This window comes from Mixophyes fleayi, chromosome 6 (genome assembly GCF_038048845.1).
Source record: "Mixophyes fleayi isolate aMixFle1 chromosome 6, aMixFle1.hap1, whole genome shotgun sequence".
In the NCBI taxonomy this organism is placed as follows: Eukaryota; Metazoa; Chordata; class Amphibia; order Anura; family Limnodynastidae; genus Mixophyes; species Mixophyes fleayi.
In genome coordinates, this window is record NC_134407.1 from 150,537,633 (window position 1) to 150,552,013 (window position 14,381).

Consider the following 14,381-nt stretch of genomic DNA (forward strand, 5'->3'; position numbering starts at 1 on the left):
CCCCTCCATTGGAACAAGCTCCCCCGCTCCATCAGAACTTCCCTCAATCTGTCCTCTTTCAAACGAACATTAAAAACCCACCTTTTCTTAAAAGCCTTCCAGTCTCATGCCTAACCTCCCAGCGATCGGCTACCTCTCTCTCTCATCCCTTCCTCGACTCCGTTTCTCCCGTCTCTCCGTCTCATCCATGTGTCTGTCTGTCTTCCCCTCCCTTTAGATTGTACGCTCCTTTGAGCAGGGCTCTCCTACCTCCTGTTTCCATCACTTTTAACTGCGCTCTCCAGCCACTCAGCTCTCCTCCTCTTGGTCCCTCTGCCCTCTGTCTCCTCTCGCTTCTCTCCGCTCCCCTCAGTTGCTCTTAACCTGTCATCCGTGCCCACCCTCTTGGGCCCAAGTTACCGGCCTGTACGGACTTTTCCCCTCACTCTCGTTAGCTGAGCCTGAGCCCCCAGAGTTATAGTGCTTACTGTTACTTGTACTGTGCTGTTTCACCTTGTACTGTGCCATTGTTTGTCCTTGTACGGCGCTACGGATACTTAGTGGCGTCTTATAAATAAAAATTAATAATAATAATAACATACTCATATACACCAGGAAGTCACATACATTGTCCTGAGCGATTTGAGTCTACAACGAATGGTGGATGTCGATTCCTGGGTAAAGTGGAGTGGTAAGAACAATGATTCTGAGTGATTATATGCCTCATTAAAAAAGATATCCTTTTCTCGTACATAATCCCGGAGGGGGAGGGGGGGGGCGGGGTTGGTGGTGGAGCAATCATGGGGTGTAGAGGTCCAGATAAGAGCTTAAACACTTTTATAAAATCTCACACAAAGTCTGATCTCCTCTCCCTCTGGATCCCCTCCTGAACGTCCCTGAGACATTTTATTCATTCAATTAGCTGCAAATATACAGGTAACATGGTACTGCAGATCAAATTATTTGTGGGACAGTGAGTGAAAGTAATGGTAGTGACCAGCTTGAAGTAGGCTTAAGCAAACAGGGCTAGGGAAGCAGGCCAAAAGGTACATAGGGTGATGGAATATTAGAAGGAGAACTCAAGGAAAGAGGGTCCTGCTCATGAGCGCTTACATCTGTTGCGATTCTCAGCATTTTTTAATCAGTCAGTATTAGTGCTGGCCTTCTGAAGGTGCGGAGCCTAACGATCTGCCCTGGTTTTCACCAAGAACCGCTGTAAATCGGGATGGATTCTGCAGCCGGAGATCTGCAGGTCGCGGCCCTTAGGTTAGCCCACTTATGTGATAGATGACAGACAGTTGGTAAGGGACCAAGGCTGGACCAGAAAGAGCAGACTCTGTAGTGGTAGTATAGTAAGCGAGGCAAAGCAGAATTTAGTTAGCTGAAGCGGTATAGCACACAGAAGAATCCTAATCCGTAATCAGTGGGACACTGGGTCTGATACACTGAAGAAACACCACACAAGAGTGTCGCCGGTTTAGATGCACTAACACAGACAGTAGAGTAGTCAGTATGGATAGCTGGGTCGGATACACTGGAGCACAGACTGCAGTGTTGTTGGTATGGATTGCTGGGTAGGATATACAGGAACACAGGCACCAGAGTAGATGTCCAGAAGCAGATGTCTAACCAGCCAAAAGAGCATACATAGGGAGAGCCAGATGTCATGAGGTTTGTTGCTTTGACTAGGCTGTAATGTTTTGGTGAGTTATATATATTCTGCAGATATATGCTGACTCCCAGCCACAATCATGTGACCGCCGGAACCATGAAGTGCTGCCCTCTACACAGAGGCAGAGAGAGAAAATCAGCAGCACAGGAGTGCGGAGCAGGTAAGTTTGTGACAGCATCCTAAAGGAAAGGTTTAGGTCCTTTCGCTTTTCAGAAACAGCCAAGTGTGCTAATTCCAAGGGCAATATACCGCCCCTCATGGGACACAGGATAGGGGAACATAGGCTTGTTCAGCTAGTCAACTAGCCTCCAAACCTTCGGGTAAACAATCAGCATGAGGGGCACTATGTCCTCCTGGGAACTCCTGTGATGGGTGCCCGCCTTCTCTTCAGGCATCGGTGGTTCGGTTCCACGTCAGATACCTGGGTGAGAGAAAGTATAGACCAGAGCTACGTCATAGATATTTGAAAGTCTACTCCGAAATGTTTTTTCCCCTCAGATCTTACCGAGACAAAACAATAGACTATTCTGCTGGAGGCCATACACTCATTAGCCTCCTCAGTGGTGGTCATTCTGTCTCAGAAGAGCATAAAAGGTTATGATTCTATTCAAACCTTTTCCTGGTCTATAACCAGATGTCACTTTCTGGCACTTTTAAACACCCATCTGTGGGTTGACAGGCTCAAGGTGGAATTACTGAAATAGGTCATAAACAACATGTTCCACTCTGAGAAGTCACAAATGGCTTCCCAGGCTTGCACTCTTTTTTTTTTTTTTCACCATTATATCAATTTCGAGCTCTATTCCCAAAGCTTATGGCGGCTATGGCTGCTCTTTTGTGATACAGGGGAATAACAATTATCCCTTACCTGGACAACCTGTTATTCAAGGCAGGGCCCTCAACATTATTCCAGGCCCATATGCAGACGATGGCCCCAGACTTTGGAATCTCATGGGATGATCAACTACCTGAAATCCATCCTTATACCTGCCCAATAAATTATTTTTCTAAGGTTGGTGTTTGACATCAGAAAGCAGAGAGTATTCTTGCCCAAAGGCAAGAGTTTATAATAACAAAGATTGATAAAGTTCATGTGATTAGCTTTTAGATGGACATGTGCTTGATTTTGCATGAAGATCTTATGGAAGATGGTGTTGACTTTTGAGTCGGTACAGTTTGCTTGCTTCCACGGGAGAGAGTTCCAGATTGAACACTTATCAATATGGAGCAAGTCACACCAACTTTTGTTCAGTCAATTCATCCGGTTGTCTCCAAGTGCATGTTATCCACTCCTTTGGTGGTTCAGGATCAACAATCTCAACAAATGCTTCCTCTTCTCAATTTGAGACTAGACAATCATGACAACTGATGCCATCCTTCTGGACTGTGAGTATGTTGCTTTTCAGTTTCATCTGCAACTGATAGCAGTGTTAAATGCTCTAATAGCACAGTCTCTTCTGCAAGGCGCTAAAGATCCAGGTAGACCAGGGGTAGGCAACCTGCGGCTCTCCAGGTGTTGTGAAACTACAAATCCCAGCATGCCTTGCCACCTATCTGCTGGTTATCTACTGGCAAAGCATGCTGGGACTTGTAGTTTCACAACACCTGGAGAGCTGCAGGTTGCCTACCCCTGAGTTAGACAATGCCATTGACGTGGCAAGAACTCCCTGGAGATGAAAGAAACAAAAATTATAATGCAGTGAGCAGAAAATTTCAGCAGTCTTCATACCGGGGGATAAATTTATCAAGCTGCGGGTTTGAAAAGGTGGAGATGACGATTGTGTGTATTGAAGATTGTATGCCTTTGATAGTTTATATAGTTTGAGATAAGTTCCGTTAATGTATATCACTTTGATTTATGTTTATACATATTGAAATGTTTTGATTAATATAGTATTATTTGGATTCTTACAAAGGTGTCAATTATAAGGTGATATTTCTGAAGCTTTTGGATATTCTACTTAGTGCTAGTGGATTGAATGGGTGTGGGGTGCTAGAGGAGTAAAATGGTGAAGTTGCGGGCTGGGGGGCTTCCCTTGCTTTAAGGGTCGCAATCTCCTCCTTTTTCGGCATATACTAGTGTTTCCATAAATACGTGGGTATAGATGTGTACGCTGTTTGAGGGGATGTGGGGTAGATGTAATGGGATCCAGGTATGTCTAAGTTGGGGTGGATATACGGGGAGGGGGGTTGTTTGGATAGGGTAGGGAGTGGTAGGTTCGTTAGAGTAAAATGCAGTGTCAAATGTGTTCTATTTTCTCTATGCAAATACTTTCAGATGATGAGGTTAACTGTATTGGTATATGTTAATGTGGCTGGGTGTCTGCCTGGACTGGAGGGGTTGGATCTCTATGTGGAAATGTCTCATGTGTATTCCCTTGTGTTATGGCAAATGAGAAGATGAATAGGGGAATTTATTAAATTCCTGACCTGGAATGTTCATGGCCTAAATTACAAAATTGAACGGTACTTGGTCATATCCCAATTAAAAAAGTATGAGGCGGATGTTACATGCCTCACTGAGACTCATCTAGTGGGAGGTAAATTGTTGGCCCTTAAGAAACCGTGGGTTGGATGGGCCTATCATGCTACTCATACGTGTCACTCTGGAGGGGTATCTCTCCTTATACGTAAAAAAGTAAATTTTGTTTTGGAAGAGGTGGAATCTGGCCCATTAGGTAGATATGTTTTTGTGAGGGGTATTTTTTATTCTAAGCGTATAAACTTACTGTCAGTCTATGTCTTGCCCCCTTATAGTGGTGAAGTTTTAAAGAAATGCAGTGACTTCATCTCCCTATCTCCTGATACTCCTGTGATTTGTTGTGGGGATTTCAATAATGTGCTGGATTCTAATGTTGACAGGTGAAGGGGAGGTGGGGGGATACTACACATGCTAGAAAATCGAAGTTTGCTGATCTGGTGGAAGAGATGGGCTTAGTGTATGTGTGGCGTCTGAGACATCTGGCAGAGATTTGTTTCTCTTGTACTTATACTTCGTATTATGCCTTCTCCCGAATTGATTTAGGACTTATATCGAGGGAGTTGCTGCCGGCTGTCTCGGATGTTGCATATTTAACAAGAGGGATTTCAGATCATTCCCCGTTGGTACTGACTGTAAAGCTTAATGCCTCTCGAGGCCAAGTATTTTGGAGACTTAACCCCTTCTGGTTGACATTATTGAAGGATGGAAATACATTAGAATCTCAATGGGAGGGGTATTTTGCTACTAATGTTGATACAGCGGCTCCACCTCTCGTCTGGGATTTATTTAATGCTTTTTTAAGAGGTTCTCTAATTAGAAGTATTAACTATTTCAAAAAAGAATCTAGGCTGCGAGGTGATATGTTAGAAAAGGAGGTTTTGCGGTTGGAGGAGGTGTATCTCTCCTCATATGGCTTCTGACAGGCTGGCTTAGTTAGTGGTACAGCGAGAGTGGTCAGACTATTTGTTAGACAAATCGAGGCGTACGTTGCTATTTGCTAGGTATACTCAGTACTTTGAAGCAGATAAATGTGGCAGAGTTCTGGCACATTTGGCTAGATCAGAGAAGGCGGCGAGTGTAGTAGCGGGAAATACGGACACCTTGGGTGTTGTGCATACCTTGATTGAAGAGATTAGCGATGTGGTAATCGGCCCTGCACTCCTCTGGACACCCGCTGCCTGAAGCTCCTGCTTCTAAGTCTCCTGGCAACCACAGACGTCGCAGACTTTCTTCCAGCGACTTTCTCACCTCAGCCTTCACAGACTTTCTCCCAGTGACTTTGTCTCATCTCCCGGGATTGTTCTCATTCTTATTCTCCTGTTTTCACCCTAGTCCATATTGTACTGTATTTATTGTTCTCGGCTTCCTTTGTAGGCCTTATTTTTATTCTACTTGTATTTCTTTATTTAGTTCTTTATTTATTATATTTTTATATTTATTTTCTCCATTCTTTATTTTTATTTTTCGCTCTCTATTTTTATTGCATTTACTGTATTTATTTTTATCTTTCGCTCTCTATTTTTATTGCATTTACTGTATTTATTTTTATCTTTCGCTCTCTATTTTTATTGCATTTACTGAATTTATTTATCTCTATTTGCATTTCTTATTTACTGTATTTAATTATTTCTATTTGCTTCTCTCATTTACTGTATTTAATTAATTATTTAATTATTTTTATTTGCATTTCTTAATCTATTCCAACCGCATTTTATTTCTCCCTTTGTATTCCTCTGCTCTCCGTCTATTGGCCTTTCTTGTCTCTTTGTTCCCCGTTCACACCTCTCTGTCTCATTTAACACGGCTTGCCTTGCCTCTTTGCCACACCTCTCCCCACCGTCATTGTCATTGTTGGCTATTACTTTATTTAACTCACCTATCTCAATTCCTCTTGTCTACCTTCTGACTCCCCCCGTCCTCCTCCCCCGCCCCTCTGCTACTCTACTCTACTCTATGGGGAGTATAGGGAAATCGACGTTGCTTTAGTTTTTACAAGAGGGGCTAGACAGCGGTCTGGGACTTTGTTCTTGAAACATCTAGATTCATCCCTGTCTCTATTTTTACAGAGGAAACTGGCACTGTTACCTTTAGATTTTTTTTCCTTTTTTGTAGGGACTGCTGCATTCATTTCTGCTATAGTTCCTTAAGCCATGAACTTAGACTTGACAGCGTGCTTTTTAACCATTGACGTTGATGTTCTTTATGTATGTGGAAGATGACTTTGGTTGTAGCGATCTGTACAGCAAAAGCGTTTTGTAACTATTGGAGCTCGGTCCTGGAGACCACCCTATCATGTTTTATGAAGACAGGCTGTTCTACAGACAAATGCCCATCTTTCAGTCTTAAGTACAGTCATGGACAAAAGTTTTAAGAATGACACCAGTATTGGTTTTCACAAAGTTTGTTGCTTCAGTGTTTTTAGACAAAGAGTCAATATTTACAGTGTTGACTCTTCTTTTTGAAGACTTCTGCAATTCTCCCTGGCATGCTTTCAATTGACTTCTGGGCCACATACTGACTGATGGCTGCCCATTCTTGCCTAATCAATGCTTGGAGTTTGTCAGAATTTGTGGGTTTTTCTTTGTCCACCCGCCTCTTGAGGATTGACCACAAGTTCTCAATGGGATTTAGGTCTGGGGAGTTTCCTGGCCATGGACCCAAAATTTCGATGTTTTGATCCCAGAGCCACTTAGTTATCACTTTTGCTTTATGGCAAGGTGCTCCATCATGCTGGAAAAGGCATTATTCGTCACCAAACTGTTCCTGGATGGTTGGGAGAATTTGCTTTTGGAGAATGCTTTGGTACCATTCTTTATACATGACTGTGTTCTTAAGCAAAATTGTGAGTGAGCCCACTCCCACCAGTGAAATGCTTGCTCAGGAATGGCAGCAGGCGGGTGTGAGTGCACCTGCACGCACAGTGAGGCAAAGAATTTTGGAGGATGGCCTGATGTCAAGAAGGCCAGCAAAGAAGCCACTTCTCCCCAGGAAAAACATCAGGGACAGACTGATATTCTGCAAACGGTCAGGGCTGCCAAACGGAATTCAGGGCCCAGTACAACAACTTCATGGGGCCGTCTTATAGGTGCGCATGTTGAAAAATTTTGCGCCTCCGCTACGCGGGGCCCGAAGTTAGTAGTGGGTTTGGTCATACAATTGGGGGCGTGGCTATGCATCATTGGGGCATGGCTGTGGGGAAAAAGCGCTAGGCACTGAATTCACCGGAGCGTGACATATGTCCAAGCACTCCTGACTTTCAAGACATCTAGCACCAAAGTGTAGTACAGAAAGTATGCAGTGTGTACACAGAGAGTTCACAGTCTTAGCCTGTACCTTACATAGGGCAGAACACTCACCAAAAATGTACATTGTCCCACTAGAATCACAACATTTCACACACTCTCCTGCTCTACCCTACCTGTTCTTCTCAATTTCACCCTATGTGGCCGCAGGTTTCTTTAGTTGCATCTTGTCTGGGTCCTGGAATGTTGGGGGACCCTATTTGGGAAAAAAATGGCTAAATTTAGAAAATTACAACCAGCCCCGCCGTTAAATCAATTACCCCCAAGATTAATAATTAGGCCTTCCTAGAGCCCCAACATTAAAATAATAGTATTCCCATTACCCCGTAAACAAAATAGCAGCCATTAATTAGCCACCATCTACCTCACACACACTACATTGCCAAAAGCTCCCTGTGTCATCACACACACATTACTGTGCCCCTTCATCATCACTATGCTATGCCTTCTTATGATCGCACTGCGCCTTTCTTCATCCCCCTGTGCCATGCTGCCTTTGCCCCTCTTTTCTTTATCCCCCTGTGCCTCTCTGCGTTTCTCCTCTTTCACTTACCTCCTGTATTGCTTTCTTTCATCTTTATTTTCGTTTCTTCTCTCTTCTGTCTTCTGCCTTCTTCTGTGCTCGGCTCTTCTCTGAATGTCGGGCGTGACGTCATCACGTCACGCCCAACATTTATTGCAATTACAAAGAGGGGAAGAGGGACGCCGGCGCCGCGATCATGTGAGTATTTGTATACACGATCGCGGTGGCGCCGCCGCCAAACCCCCCTTCCCCCCCCTTCTGGCTGTGGGAAAAAAAACATAAAAAATCAGAGTCCGGTAATTAGTACCCCCCCCTCCCCTCTCAGCGGCCCTGCAAAGGGTAATGGAATTGGACTGCTGAGGACTAGGGTAAAGTCATTTTCTCTGATGAATTTCCCCTAATGAAGCAATAGTTAGAAACATGGAAGCAAAATGTTTAAATGTAATAAGGTTGAACTGAAAGAACCTGCTTGTAAATGTAACCAAAACAGTATACAAGGGATGTATTGGTAAACATTTTGACTAGCATTATAAAATGGCTGCCGTTTGAGTTATTCATGGGAGGCCAATGAGAACCTCCAATGCCCATAATTGCACCTTCTCCATTAATCCACCCACTCACACCCAACCCCAAAACCTCATAAGGCTCCATTTTCAGCCAAGGCTTTGAGACTAACCAAGGAGCCTAGGGAAAACCAGCTGCACTGAGCCTCCTGAGATTTGGGGAAGCTCCCTCTGTATAAAGTTGTTTTTCCCCCCCCATCAATCGCTATGAAGAACATTTGAGGAGTCTTAGTCATTTTTTGAATAAAACATAAACCATGAAAGTTGTGTTATTTCTTGATTGATTGCAGATTGTTTTTTTCTCTCTTTGTAGTAATGATTGGTGTATTCAATTAAGTGCAATGTGATAATACAATGTTAGTATAATTTTTAACAATAATTTTTATATTTTAATAATAATTTGAATACTTTTTTGTTTTTCAATGTAAACACTTATTTTCACATTATCCCTTCATGATTTTAGTTAAACTATCAGGTGCAGACCCTCTTATTTGTTTACCTTTTACTTGTTTGGTTCCATGTTATATGAGAACCAAAGAAAAAAATATTTAGATTCTTGAAACACTCTAACTTGATACATTATTTAAACAAAATTGTTACTTTAAACATATAGCTATGATTTCTTGCATATATTTATATATATTATCTTGCATATATTTATATATACAGCAGTCCAGGTTACTTGCCTAATGTGTGGTAAACATGTGGTTTTGTCCAGTTGAACAGAGTCCAGTCCTATTCTGCATAAAGGTCAATATGTGGTGAATACAGCTTTTTTTTTTTTTTTTATGCGTATCACTAATATACAAATATACTTTTGTTTCAGGAACTGGAAAATAATGAAGTAAAGAATGTATCACTTGTGCTTAATGTTATTTATAAGTGTGCCAACTGTATGACTTCAAATGGCGAAGAGTGGCTTGCTACATTGATTGAGCAAGGGCTTGTGGAAAAGATAAGTATTTTTAATCTTCTCTTTTACAGCCCCACTTCTTGTTCACTGTGGGTATCGAGGATGTTTAGCTTTTTTTATTTTTATTTTTTTAAAAAAACAACCCAACAAAACTTTAATACCGAGTAGGCTTATCTTTGTTTTCGAACTGGCCCGCCTTCTATAGACCCCCAACTTTGAATGCCCTTCTTTTGTCTGGGACTATATCCCCCCCCCCCCCCCCCCTTCTTCTCGCTTAAAAGAACTCCTTGTAGGATTTATGTGCCTAGGAATACATAGAACATTAAATGTTTTTACTAACATTGTTTTTTTGCCCACTATTTTACTTTGCACTATCTAGATAAGAATATTATTGTTCTCCATTTACAACAATGGAATTATATATATATGTATCTATTTATATTGTATTTGGCACTATGATTTCTTCTCATATGAATGGAGTCATTATCATTCCTTACTTCTAAGTATCTGTTACCACAAAACTGGACATTACAATTACTTCAGCAGAGGTTTGTTTACATCTACAGGTGTGTAACATCATTGTGGACTAGCATCACATTTGATTAACATGGAGCAGCCAATCACTGATTAGGAATGCGTGGGACCAGCCTATGTATAAGAACCTACATGCTTTACACACATACTAACCCTGATGGAGCGGTTTTTCCTTGCCACTCGTATCTTGGAGCCAAAGAGAGGACTATTATAATTGTCTAAACCAGGGTTTCCCAAACCCAGTCCTCAGGGCTCCCCAATAGTGCAGGTTTTCCGGATCACATGTGACATAATTAGAACCACCTGTGGATCTGTTACAATATGTCAGTCAGTAATGAATACACCTGTGCTCCAGCAAGGAGACATTGAAAATCTGCACTGTTAGGGAGCCCTAAGGACTGGGTTTGGGAAACCCTGGTCTAAACCATTGTTTCTCCTATTAGATCAGACACTATGTGAGCACTACAGCCAGCAGTGTGTGTTAGGCAACTGACCGACCACCAGACTGACCAGTCCTGCCAAGTGTGGTCAATAACCTCCATTATTTTTCAATACCAGCTGCTTATTAATGCCACCTGACTGGCAACATTTTTGGGAGGGAGAACACTGTTTTTTGATGGACGTCGCTTTATGCATAAGAGCATTGTCATGCTGAATTGGGAAAGGACCTTCTCAAAATTGTTGCCACAAAGCTGAAAGCACACAATGCTCTAGATGTATTTTTATGCTGTAGCATCTCACTTTACATGAACCAAGGGGTTCAGGCCTAACCATGAAAACGGCCACAGGCCATTATTACGTCTCCACCAAACTTTATAGTTGGCAGTATGCATTTTTTTTTTTATATTTCTTTATTGAAGAATGTCAAACATGTACACATCAGTAAATAAATAAGAACAAAGATATGTTTATACTTAATAATCATGAGTCACTGAAGTGAACTATAAATATGATATCACACATAAGGTAGAAAAGCCTGGAGAGACCGGGGCAACACAAGCACTCTCCTAGTCCAGAAAGATAGGTGGGTCTTGCATGAATATTCTAGTTTCATACCAAAGGGTATGTTGAAAACATTTTTGTATTTGTTCTCTCAGCGGGACTGACAAAGTGCCAACAAAGCTCTCCCAAGTGTCAAAAAATCTCCCTGTGTATTTTGTTTTTTGGAGGGAGGCTTCCAACCAGTCCATTTTCATGGCAAAGAACATTTGTTCTTTAAAGAGGTCCAGTGTGGGGGATGTGCTCTGGATCCACATGTGGAGGATGCATTTTCGGCAGTATGCATTTTGATAGGAAGCTGTTAAAGGACCTGTGGTAGCGCCTCACATGCGCACGCTATCCTTTAATTATATTCTTAGATACACTCGCTATAAAACTCGCACTTTTATGCACTTTTCCTTACACAGTGTTGCCTTACTCAGTCTTTTGACCACACTAAATAACACAAGTTTTTACAGAACTATTTATCCAATATATCTCAGCAGTACTTCACAGTATATATTCGTTATAAATAATCAATACTCACAACATATGTATGTATTTAAATCAAAGTATTTTACTGTTAACACAGAAAAGCTTGTATTCACAATTCACACATATATCATAATGTTGTTCAACATAACGTAGTATATAAATATAACATTAACCCTAGGTTCACCACCGTTATTCCTTACACTATCCTAGCTTTGCATATGTATCCTTAATAAGAATCAGTATTTATAATATTGATTTAACTATCACAGATATCAGACAATAGCTACTCAATTATATGTATATAAATAGTTAAATCCACATTACAAATACACATATAGCTCTATGGGTATATATATATATTATTGATACTTATCAAGTCCTTGTATCCTCGGTCCGATTCTTATCTGCAGTGTAGGGAATGATCCTGTAGTATAGAATCCTTTCTTGTAGTTTAGTGTAATATATATATATATATATATATATATATATATATATATATATATATATATATATATATATATATATTATAGTAGATCCTATAGATCTTTTCTGCAGTGTAGTGTATCCCTATTTGTATAATGTTCCTAGTATATTTTCTGCAGTGTAGTGTATCCCTAGTGCTAGAATCCTTTCTTGTAGCTTAGTGTAATATATATATAGTAGTGTGTTGTAATCCTATAGATGTTTTCTGCAGTGTAGTGTATCCGTGGTGTAATGTATCCCTAGTGTATGTCCTGCAGTGTAGTGTAGAGCTCTTTGTCAAGGGGCAGCAGGCATCCAGAGAGAGAGAGAGGGTCCCCGGTCTGGACTTTTATAGTCCAAACTTGGAAACACCCAGCCTCCCAAGTAACAGCATGTGTGTGGTGATTCACCACACACACATGGAGCTTCTTGGGTCCAGGGATGATGATGTCATCACCACTGTCGGTTCTCCCCACTATGTTTGTGTCCAGCAGTAAAAAGCAAGTGACCCTTCCAGTGTCCCAACACCCTCCTTTGTCTCAGGCTTCAAAGCTGTTATCTGAAACTGACCAGAGTTGTGGGGGGGGGGGGGGGGGGGTTTACAAACACATGCAAGATAGCTAATCTTGCCATGTGGCTGGGAGGATGGGAGATACTTTTTAACAATGCATGAAATGGCTTGAGAATCATATCATAGGAGAAGGTTCTTCAACAGAAGCATACTCCTGGGATCTGCCAAGCCCAGATTTGTTTGCCAGACTGTCAGATAGTGAAGTGCGGTTTGTCACTCCAAAGAGCCTGTTTCCACTGCTCTAGAATCTAGTGGTGCTATGTTTTCACCGCTCCAGTTAGCGTTTGTTATTGCACATGGTGATCTGAATCATATTTGCTGTTACTCGGCTATGGAAACCCAATGAAGCTCCCATCAAAAGACAGACTATTTTTAGGGACTTCAGCACACAGTGGTCCCTTTCTGTGTGCTTGTACAGCTTGTTGCCTTGCGGTTGAGCAAATATTATTTATAAGACTTCTGTACTGCTATACATAGAAGGTTACAACATAAAACAAAATGTCATAAATATATACAGATAAGAACAATGGAATCAGATAAGCGGAATAATTGTTGCATGGATTCGATTAATATAGCAAATTGCATTCTAAAAGAAGTAAGAAATGGAAACAATAGGCATAATGGGGTTTATTATGGTGCATTGGTTTGCAAGGTACTAGGGCCATGATGGTGCAGGGAGCCTGAGTGGTGCAGAGTCCTGGAGAGTTAGATGGTACAGAGGCCAATTTTGGAAACGTCCAGGATGGTGCAGGGGCCATGATGGTGTCTTGCCTTTTAGAAACACATTATGCACAGATGTGAAGGACAAGTTATAATGAAGTGAGGTTCAGATTAGGAGAGGAGGAGAATAGTAGCAGATGATGTACATACTTGCATGTTGGATCAGTCTTCTGCTGGGGCACCCCATGGTTCACCACAAAGAGTAAAACCAGAGTGGTTGGCAACCAATTATTTTTCCCGTTTGTCCCAAGTCCTCAGAGATACTGGCAACAGAAAAAAGTTAGGGAACCTGCTTTAGTGCCCTGGTGATTAATTAAATAAATAATAGTGCCCACCGTGAAAATTTAAAAGAATAATAGTTAATGCTTCCACTTCACAATCGCCACACCTACAGTTGGCCTGGGTAGCTCTAGCAGTGCAGAAATTTGATGAATTTACTTTTTGGAAAGGTGGCACCCTATGACCGTGCCACCTTGAAATTCACGAAGCTCTTTAGTACAACCCATTCTGCTGCTAATTACTGTGGCTGTAAACACACAAAGGGGTGTTACTGTCTCAATACACTTTCTCAATTTTGTATTCCCACATTCCCCACCCCCTCTATTTTTTCCTCTGTACCCTTTTTGATTGAATTCAATGAAGATAATTTGAAAAAAAAAAATACATGCGTCAACCTGGTCCATATTCAACCGTCAAGACCTGCACACATCTTGAGGTATGTTTGAATCGTCATGCATACCTAATTGCGTCTTTTTCTGCTGCATCTTCTGGAAAATGCTTCAACCCTACATAAGGCCCTGTGTGTCATTTATTTTACCAGTGAATACATATGTAACCTTGCATAGAACATGTTATTTCTTTGAAATGGCATATATATATCTTTTTTTTTTTTTTTTTTTACATGGTAACCTGGTTTGAAAAGATCAGAGACATACTGACATGTGCAGGAAGTGTGAAGAATGAAGCTTTGCTCACTTTAAGTGAGGATTTCTTTGATGTAGTTATGGTAAGAACATTTACATGAAACTGAAAATATTAATAAGTCAGTCCATGAAATATGTACAAATATTGATAAAGAGTTCACTAGTAAACCCTTGATACTCCTTCCAGAAGTCAGGTGTACACCCACCTTGCGGATATCTAATTGATAAAATTACCAAATTTGAAGCTTTGCTCCTCTGATGCAC

General features: G+C 41.3%; 1 protein-coding gene across 1 annotated transcript in view; it reads left to right on the forward strand.

Moving 5' to 3' along the window:
- Window positions 1-14,381, forward strand: part of LOC142095362 (synaptonemal complex protein 2-like) — a 315,417-nt gene that overhangs the window by 28,744 nt on the left and 272,292 nt on the right. Inside the window, exons 4-5 of the mRNA XM_075178313.1 lie at window positions 9,348-9,476; window positions 14,096-14,200. Coding sequence (XP_075034414.1) covers window positions 9,348-9,476; window positions 14,096-14,200 — 234 coding nt within the window. The remainder of the gene's footprint in view (window positions 1-9,347; window positions 9,477-14,095; window positions 14,201-14,381) is intronic.